The 9,931-nt window shown below is 45.8% G+C and overlaps 1 protein-coding gene across 2 annotated transcripts in view; it reads right to left on the reverse strand.

Annotated features, from left to right (window-relative positions):
- SMARCA1 (SNF2 related chromatin remodeling ATPase 1) overlaps nt 1-6,521 on the reverse strand; it is an 82,598-nt gene extending 76,077 nt beyond the window's left edge. The window contains exons 1-2 of one of the 2 annotated variants that reach the window (XM_075539169.1): nt 6,275-6,521; nt 1,184-1,270 (exon numbers count right to left, since the gene is read on the reverse strand). In XM_075539169.1, coding sequence (XP_075395284.1) covers nt 1,184-1,270; nt 6,275-6,454 — 267 coding nt within the window. In that variant the 5' untranslated portion in view covers nt 6,455-6,521. The remainder of the gene's footprint in view (nt 1-1,183; nt 1,271-6,274) is intronic. The other variant, XM_075539168.1, reaches the window with a different exon arrangement.
- Nucleotides 6,522-9,931: the final 3,410 nt, after the last annotated feature.

The following is a 9,931-nucleotide window of genomic DNA, read 5'->3' on the forward strand; positions in this document are numbered from 1 at the left end:
CTGTCCCCTGAGGGGTTCTGAGACTCTCACTCTTTACAAGAGCAGAAAACTCCGTATTTCTCCCAAAGAGCACCTGGTGGTTTCAAACTGCTGACCTTGTGGAGCTCTGCCCAATGCATGACTACTATGCCACCATTGTTTTGTTTTGTTTCGTTTTCCTCCTGAGGTTTATGGCGCAGGAGAAAAACAAACAAAGAGCAAAAACAATTAGCTCTAGCTCATTGGTAGCGTTATACATCTTAAAAAATCATTTTTTAGGGGCTCATACAACTCTTATGACAATCCATACATACATCAATTGTGTAAAGCACATTCGTACATATGTTGCCATCATCATTCTCAAGGTAGCGTCTAACTTTTAACTTGAGCTAATCCAGTTCACTGATTGGAAGGATCCCAAGGCCTTAGAAGTCTCATTAAAATTAAAGGTAAAAATGGTGATTTTCATGACGACAATGTAAATAATTAAATGTACAGCAAAGCAGTACATATGTATATCAAAGGCTGTCCTGCTTATGGAAGTAATGTTTTCATGCACCAGGAAAATTATTTTCCCTCAAGAAAGTACAGTATACACTCGTATATAAGTCAAATTTTTCAGCACATTTTAAAGCAGTTTTTGTGATAAAATTAGGTGCCCCGGCTAATATTTGGGTCGACTTATACTCAATGATATATGGTACATAGCCATATTACATGTTTTATGAAGTATAATATTCAGTTACACATTCGTCCATACAGCGAATACCAAGAGAAAGCAAGCAGGCACCGCGCAGGACTGAAAGTGCCACTGAGGTGACGAATTTCACTTGTTGGAGGACGCGTCGATGTTATTCTGACGCATAGCGGCCTTCTGCACAACAACATGAAACCTTGCCCACCACTGCGCCGTCCTCACAATCGTTCTTATGTTTGAATCCATCGGATTTTGCAGTAGGCAGCATGGAATCAAATGTCGGGCCTGCTTTCTAATTCCAACGATTCCCTATAGCTTTCCTGACCCTTTATCTCCTCGCCTAAAAAGGAAGAGATTCAGCTGTGAAACCAAAACCTATGATGATGTATTACAGTTCTTTTCTATTTCTACAAGCGACCAACACTGTAGTACAGTCTATATGCATATGCTTGTGTTTTTGTTTGTCTAATCTCTAAAGTATGCGCTATTCTACCCGAGTATATTTACCATTGTCTCTTCATATTCTGGGTCCATTTCCTTTTCAGATTTAGACGCTTTAGCCGCAAGTTTGAGTTGAAACGGTGAAGCACTTTTCTATAAATCCAAAGAAAATGGATCATCAAATTGCAAAGCAAGGTCTACAGAATCAAGGTTCTCAATTGAAGAAAAAAGTGATGACCAAACATGTGCCGTGAACGGACCAATGCAAGCATGGCAAGAAACTAGACTTCCAATTAACTTAATTCTGAATGCGCGATGAGCAATTAAAAAGGGGGGAAACAAATCATCATGAAAAAAGCAGAGAAATGACATTCATGAAAACAAACACCACAAGGCAAACATTGAGCCGTTTCCCCTGTTCCTGACTTTTACAGTGTAAGAAAGCATGTACTCATTAAGTAGGAGATCAAATATCTGGAATAGGTTAATAGCATCAACCACAAGCCAAAGAATTCCAGGAAAGCAGGTATTAATTATCAGAAACCATTCTTGGTATAATGGGAACAGGCTAGACTGCTCAGAAGACTGTGGTTTTTCTTCCCAAAATACTTTCTAAAATAGTTTTCTTCTTTTAATTGAGACATTTCAACTTCTGTAACTTAATACCATGTCACCAATCTATCAAAAATGGTGTAGTCGTAAAGTTTCAAGTGATATTCACATTTATTTTCTCCAAAGTTGGAAGTCTCACTGCTCTCAACTATTTACACTGCACACACATTCTAGTGCGGCAATGTATCAGGGCAGTCAGCTCTGACAAAAGATGAGGCTGGCTATCCTACCCCACAAGATTTACAGCCATGATCACTAGGAGTCAGAATTGAATCCGCAGCAGTGTGTGTGGTTAACTATTAACCTGCGAGTTCTGCAGAGCTGCAATTTCCTGAATATGAACATTAATCAATTACTTTAAAAACGGAAAATCTCTGAAAGGTGGTACAAGCATACTACCCCTTGTCAAGTTTATACATACATGTATTCTAATAGAATCTGCCCCCTTTCCTGTAAGAAATCAAGAAGTAAAATACTTAAAACAAGAATCTGCTCATCATGACCAGAGCTCAGAGGATTTCCATTTTTGACACAGTCTTGCCCCAAGTCTAACGACAACCACGTCGATGAAAATGATATCAATTGTATATGGCTGTTGTCAACCAGCTCCTGCAAACGTAGGTCAAAACTCCACCACAGAATGTGACCTTTAGCATAAGAAAAACATGGTTCCAAGCGCTTGATAAATATCTCCTGCAACATTTATTAAAATGTCTATTCTGAGGAGATCCAAAATAAGAGAGTGGGACTTGACCCTGGGCAGGAGCTGACTGTGGAGTGCTGATCAGATAAGTCAAATAATAACCATTTTAATTTATAGCATCTCACATCTGGGAAATTTTCAATGTGATCCTAGATGAACGGAGGAGACCATTGCTAACGATCTCCAAACGTACATTTTTCAAGCTGCCATGTGTGTGAGGGAGGATGCAGAAAATTTGTGGAAAAATTCCTTTATCTGTTGTGTTTTTTTTTCCCATGAACTTTTTAAAAGCCCTTGCACAATAAATCCTAGTCTATGTTCAAAGCAACAAGATAAAATTGCTTGACAAAATGCACTCCTTTATCATTCCTTGAAAAGCTGTAAAAAGTTGGGGTTTCCATTTTCCCGACAGTGGCCATGATTTTGATTCATATACAGAAGTCGCTTTCTATTCATGGGGAAGTATCGTCACCAAAAGAAAAGAAAAGCTTCTTTCTTAGGGAAAAAAATTGGACTCAGTAATTGCTTACCTTGAAGGAGAAAACGATACCATTTTAATTGTATGCTAATGAAAAATGCCCAAATCTTGTGGCGTGCTATTCAAAGCTGTGGGTAATTTACTTAGTAACTGGCACTATCTCCCAGACAACAAATATCAACAGAGTAATTCTTTGTATATACAGATATGTTTGATAAAAACACATTTCTCTTCCAACAACAAAAGATATAGGCAACTACGATATGCTAATGCATTTCACGTGAATTTTTTTCTTACGGTATTCTAGATGCCTTGCGAACACCCTCAAAGGCCATTAAAATGCGTCTTAAAGACCACGATCTTTTCAGACCATCTCCAATTTCTTCAGTATTAGGTTAGCCACGTTGAGTGTCCAAAGCAAGCAAAAATACTTGCACGTCAACAATCAAACTACTTAATCATATTTATGACATTCATCACCACCATGCTTTGCGTCAGAGCCTATTTTGCTTGATAAGCAGTGAAAACTGTGGGAGCCAGAACTCCACGTGGCTGCCAAGTTCTCCGGGGTTTCCCACTTTTCCCAGGGTCCTATCGTAGCCCTCTGCAATCACTCATTTAGAGGGAAATGTAGGCATTTTCCTTCTGTGCCAGGTTTGCACCATACACAGGTTTTATTGTACTATGCTAACAATATGGAATGATTTGAACTTCACACATTGGTGAGAGAGAACGACTGGTAGCTGGCACGGGAAAAGACTTCGAGAATAAAGTCTCGTCAACAGCAAGAAGTGACAAATGCAGGATGCCTGCTTTGTGTTTCACTGCAACAATATTCCATCTACTTGCTCTCCGGCATCATCATCTCTTTATCACTTGTAGTATTCCGTTTTATAGAGCTTTCTAGAGAGGTGGTTAGATTAGGTCCTTTGTCATCAATTAATAAGGTCCTTCTGAGGGAAGCAGTTTGAGTTGCTTGAAAAAACGGCTAGCCTCACTCTTGAGGAAGAAAACCAAAAAGTTATTTTGGAAAAGCAACACAGGGGGAACCAGTGTCCTCGACCTCAAGTGTCTTTATATGGCTGGCAGACACAAGCATTGGCAGAGGTCAATTCCCAACCAGCAAGTCGCTTCAGACACACAACAACCGGACCGGACCGAGTAGAGCAGCCCCTATGAGTTTCCAAGACTGTGACTCTTGACAGGTTGTAGAAAGCCTCATCTCTCACCCACGCTGGGAGCAGCTAGTGGTTTCAAACCGCAGACCTAGGTGTAGCCCACAAAGCCACCAGTGCCCCCTCCTAAAAATCATTGGTGATCACAGGAAAAGGTGGAACTGTCCTCTCAGAGTGAACAGAGTATGCGATACACTGGGATTCTCCAGGAACATTACTTTTTCTTTAAGTGACAAAAGTAGTAAGCGTTCATTATCCACAGTGGTCCCCACCTTGTAGCCATGTTTCTCCATGCTGAGGAGCGGAAAATAGTTTCTGCTGAGACAGTAGAATTTAGGCATCTATGTTGTCTCCTACGTATCAACTCAGTGTTTTGTTGTTGTTTAATTTTAACTTGTTCTCCCTCATCTAGGTTTTGTATTGACATCAGGTCTTTTTTTTTTTTTTTTTTGCCTCACACAAATCCAAAAAAGGTACAAGACTTGGAAAATTTGAAGACCTTAACCACTAGGGGAAAGCAAGCTTCACACTTGACATTTGCACAATCTGGTAGAAAAAAAAACCCTTTTAAAATCAATCAATCTCTCTCTCTCTCTCTCTCTCTCTCTCTCTCTCTCTCTCTCTCTCTCTCTCTCTCTCTCTCTCTCTCTCGGTCTCTCTCTCTCTCACACACACACTCCTAATGTTTGATTTATACTGATGCTTGGTATTTGGCCCAGCTTTAATCATCAATATTGTCTTACGGTCCAAGTATCATCTAGATGCTAGCATGCACGTGCTCCCCATGATGTTCACTCAGCTCCACAATTGTCTCACTCCTTAGGCAACCTTGCGAGAGTAAAATACCGTATGTCACTTAAGCAACCGCTGAATTGAAAGCCAGTCTTAATGCAAGGCAAAGGGGTGTTCATTGCCCTCCAAAGCCTTTCATTTGGTCGTATAGTATCATATTCAGACAAAGCCACTTGAGATCGCTAAGGCATAATTATAATCACCTACCATTTTAAAAATTGTGATCTACACATAGTCACAAACCAGGGGCGGGTGGGGAAAGCCACCTGTAAACGATTCATTCATTGGACATCGCAAAATCCACATACCACATTCGTTTGGGCGTTTTGTTTTGTTTTTTTCCTTTAAACCTCAATGTCTCAGCGTTGTTTCCTAGTTTTTTTTGCCTGGCTTGGTTCCCCAGAAAATCTGTGTTGTGGAGCTAGGACATATTTTCTTGGTCAGGCTTTTTAATGGGTGTCAAGTGCCTTATGAGCTGTCGGTCCCTTATGCACGTTATCAGAAGCTTATCTTGGCCACGCTTTATTTATAAATAAATAAGACATTAAAAACAGGAAAAACCTTGCCTGTGTCCAGGAGCCAGCAGCGTGCACTAGAGAGGGAGGTGGAAGCCTGGGAGGCTTGGGGCCGGAGTGGGGGACCATTTGGGTGGCCCTGGAGTGAAACACTATACCGTCGGGGGCGGGGCAGGCGGAGTGGGGGGGTGGGTGAGCAGACGGTGAAAATGTTCCTAAGTCAAAGTCCTCCGCTTCCTTGGTTGAGGAGTAGGGGACACCCCGCGGGGTGCTTGCCTTCTCGGGGTGACACCCCAGCCCCGACTTCAGCAGGCAGGGGCAGAAAGAACAAGGGACGCTTTTCTGTTTCTGCCATCCACAAGGCCGACATTGCCAAGCTAAGAAAGACATGTCTTCCCGTTCTCCTGGCGCCCCCAGCCCCCACCCGGACCACCAGCACCTAGAAACGTGAAGGAAAAAGCCCAGCTCCCTGGGCAAGAGGGTGGTATGGAAGGGCCCAGATCTCCCCCGCCCCCCTCACCGCCCCCTGCGGAGGCGCCTGGAAGGGCGGGCGCGGGGGACCTGGATCAGTGGCGGCGGGTTCCTGCCCCGCCCCACCCCCCACGCCGCCCCCCAGTTCCGGGAATGGGGAGGGGGCTTCGGAGCGGGGGGGGCGAGTCAGGGCTCTAGCCCAGGACCCCGCTCCAGCGCCCACCGGCCCGCGCCCCGCCCCAGCCCGCGGCCCCCGGGATGGAAAGGGGGGAGGGGAGGCTAGCCGGCGCCCCGCGCCCCTCGCCCCTCCGCTCCCCGCCTGAGGTACCTGTCGGCACCGAAAGGTCTGGCTCCGAACCCGGGCGCGTCGGGGCGGGCGGCCCCGCGCGCACACACCCCCTTGCTCTTTACCTCCTGCTGCTGCGCGCCCCGCTCCTTGGCCGCGCCGGCATCGGCTTCGCTGGCTGCGCCAGCCGCTCCCTCCTCCTGCGAGGTGGACGGCCCCGGCTGCTCGTCCTGCGGGACCACGATGGTGGCGGGCGCATCCGCGGCTACCACCGCGGTGGCCGCGGCGGCGGTGGCCGGCTCCATGGCGTCGGAGCGGGGACGAAGACTCCGGGGCGGCGGCGGCGGCGGCAGCTGTGCAAAGAGCCAGATGGAGCCCGCGTGGGGAATCACTCCGCTTGCAACCCTCCGCTCCGCACCCCCTGCTTTAAATAACCCTCAACCCTGCCCCACTTCCGTCCACCCGCCCTACGTCACGGCCTCCCCCCCCCCCGGCGCCCTCCCCCCCTGCCTCCACCCCCCCCCCCAACGATCGCGAGACTCCCCCTCCCCACTCAGCGCTCGGGCGGGCCCCGCGCGACCAACTGTTGCCTAGGTGTGGGGCGCAGAACAGGGTGGTGGCGGGAACCCACGGCAGCGGCCCGACCCACCTTTCCCCGCCCTCGTGCCCCCCGCAGCCCGCCGCGCTCCTCTCGTAGCTGTGTGCTGCCGGGTCCGCTTGCCCTTAAATCTGCTCTCCGTAGCTCGGTGCTCTCGCCTCCTTGCACAAAGAACTTTTCCTCGGTAGCTAACTACTCTAGCAGGTCATTCTTACCGTTGGAGACGCCCGGAAGCACTGGGGAGATGCCCTTTCCAGGGTCCCTAAACGGGCATGAGCGTCGCTCTTCCCCCCTACCTAAATTCTGCCAGACACACGCCTTTCACCTCGATGGCAGCTGCAAGCCTTCGCTTAACCAAGGCAAAATCCTGTAAGTTTGCTTTAAAAAAATTTTTTTCAACTCTGCTATCTGTCAGATGACCCAGGTGCAGAGCCCTTTTTTTTTTTGCCTTGCCATCGACTTTTTAAACTCCTGGGGTACAAGGTCAAGGTCTCTACAGAACCTTGAGTAGCATCTGGTGGGTACCAAGTATGTGTAATTGCATTGAAACGCTGTGGGGTTTTTTGTTTTGTTTGTGGCGTTTTTTGTTGTTTTTTTTTTTGGTTGAAGTTTTTTAGGGTGGTGGAGGTGCAAGCTCTAGTCACACAGTATTATTTACTAGTAACTCAGCACTAATGATATACATAATTATGGATATGAAACACTTTATAAAGGATCCTGCACTCATGCAAATGAACTTTTAAATGCTATAGTTACTCTTTCACCTTACCATTTATTATGATTCAGAGTAGGAAATTTTACATCCAAGCTTTCAAATTTCAGTCTTAGGAACAAAAGAGAACAAAATCTACACAAGGCAGGATAGCAGGCATCTACATTCTCCGAAAGGAAGCAAGTACTTCCCAATACGGGGGAGGGAGGGAAGAAATGGTTTCCCTTAATATATAACACATCGATCCCCATCAAGTTGATTCCAATTTACGGTGGTCCTGTAGGTCTTTCCAGGGGCAGACAGCTGGTGGATTTGAACCCCGGATATTCCAGTTAGCAGCCCAACTCCTAACCTAAAGGGGGTCCTTTGCTTCATTATTGTTGGGGGCACTCGCTTCGCTTCTGACTCGTAGGGACCCTCTGTACAACAGTGAAACACCACCTGGTCCTCACAATTGATCCTATGCTTGAGCCCATCATAGCCACAATGTGAAGGCGGCCTTCCTCTTTTCCACTGACAGGCAACTTGACCCCACCGGGAGGGCTCTCTCCTGACAACACGTCTAAAGGATGTGAGACAAAGTCTCTGTGTGCCCTTCCCTCTAAAGGAGCATTCTGACTGTACTTGATCACAGACAGGCTGATTCGTTATGTTGACAGTCCAGGTATGGGGGCAGCAGGGACTTATACTCTCTGCCAGCGCCTCTCCTTCACCTTCCAAATGAAATCACCAAGCTCCAAGGGGGTGTGCCGTCAGCAGTTAACAGATGGGCGCATAATTGCCATTCTATTCTGCACTCCTTTCTGCTTTAAAACTTAGAATCTTTAATATCCAAAACAACCCCCCCCCCCAAAAAAAAACCCTTACGACCTTTTTGCTAGTCTTGGTCATGGACACCAGGAACTCACTTTCAGTGATATACCTTAGAAAGAGAAAAGGAGGGGCTAGGAGTGCTAGCTTCGCTCTAATTTGATTGTGTTCCTGGTAAGGAAAAGATGGGGCTTTCTGCTCCTGCAAAGACTGACCGTCTCAGAAACTCACAGAAGCAGTTCTACCCTGTCCTAACAGGTCGCTGGGAGTAGGCATGGCCTCGGTGGCAATGAAGTTGGTTTTTCCATGTTCCTTTCGTCACTCCCACCACCATCTCTCAGCCTGGAGTGCGCATGTGTACTATCGAAGGGGAACAGGAAGGCTCATATTGGCTGATATTTCTAAGGGTAATCACGTGGACTAAGAATTGGAACCAGATTAAATCACTTAATAGATCATTTAAAACTGATTTTCAGCCCTCTTAAAATGTGCAAATGTATTAAGGAGTGGACTGCTGACTTCAAAATATCTCTAAAGAAAAACTTGAGACTTTGATTTGGACATTCTCACCCTCCCCCACTCCCTGTTCAATTTCCTCAGCCTCTAAAGAATGTGTGGTGGAAAAATTCAAAGGAGCCATGTCATAGACAGTGCTACAATCCCCACACCCACCTGACTTAAGTAGGACCCTCCCCTTCCAGATACCTTTTTGCATCAAACTGCAGCCAGAAGAGGAGAGAACCCTATCTCTGCCTGGGGCTTCAATGAAGAAAAGCCCTAGAAAGAGTTAAACGTAACCAGTGTCACTGAACAAATGGCCTAGAAATTGTTCAATGGGACCCTAATTTGCTATGTCAATGTTCACCAAAAAAATGATATAAATAATATTTTTAAGAACAAATGTGTATTGCAAGGGGGGAGTCATTAAAAAAACAAATGTGTATTAATGTGCTCCTACTTGCAAAGAGTACTTTATTCCACTGTCTTTCTCATGACACATAGGCAGTATTCTCTTAACGTCATGGGCTAAATGCACCCTTTTTCTAAATCATTTTACTGGGGACTCGTACAGCTCATCACAATCCATCCATCCATCCATCCATTGTGTCAAGCACGTTTGTACAGAGCTAAATGCACTTTTGTGAGGGGATCTGGAAAACTCACATCCCCTTGGAACTAACATCTCTTCTCAAGGAAGACATGTTCCAACTAACCAAAACAGAACCTTTAAATTATTTGGGGGGGACAGGATATATTTGTACATTGAAGATTGCCCAAATATGTCTCATGTGATCATTCTTTTTATCGAGGTAACACTGCTGAAAGGGCTAACAAGTATATGAATTTGGCTGTAAAGATCGATGCTCGGTCAATAGTCCTTGCCACAGAATTCATGTAAACACTGCCCTTTGGCTTGTGGCAACAGCTGCTATTTACAGAGCATGTGCTATCCTTATTTGCAAACCTGCCTCAAATTCATGAGCTATAGACTTTGTTCAACAAGAGTCACCGCAATTCTGATCGTACCTCAGCACCTTGCTCTCTCTGCTACTCCTTCCACTTGTCTCTTCGTTTGAAATGGTCTTTAGTGGCTCCACACATTTGTGGTTGGAAAGCAAAGCACATTTTTATGAAGAACCATGAGGTCATATTGTACTGGGG

The sequence above is a fragment of the Tenrec ecaudatus genome, chromosome X, assembly GCF_050624435.1.
Source record: "Tenrec ecaudatus isolate mTenEca1 chromosome X, mTenEca1.hap1, whole genome shotgun sequence".
Classification (NCBI taxonomy): domain Eukaryota; kingdom Metazoa; phylum Chordata; class Mammalia; order Afrosoricida; family Tenrecidae; genus Tenrec; species Tenrec ecaudatus.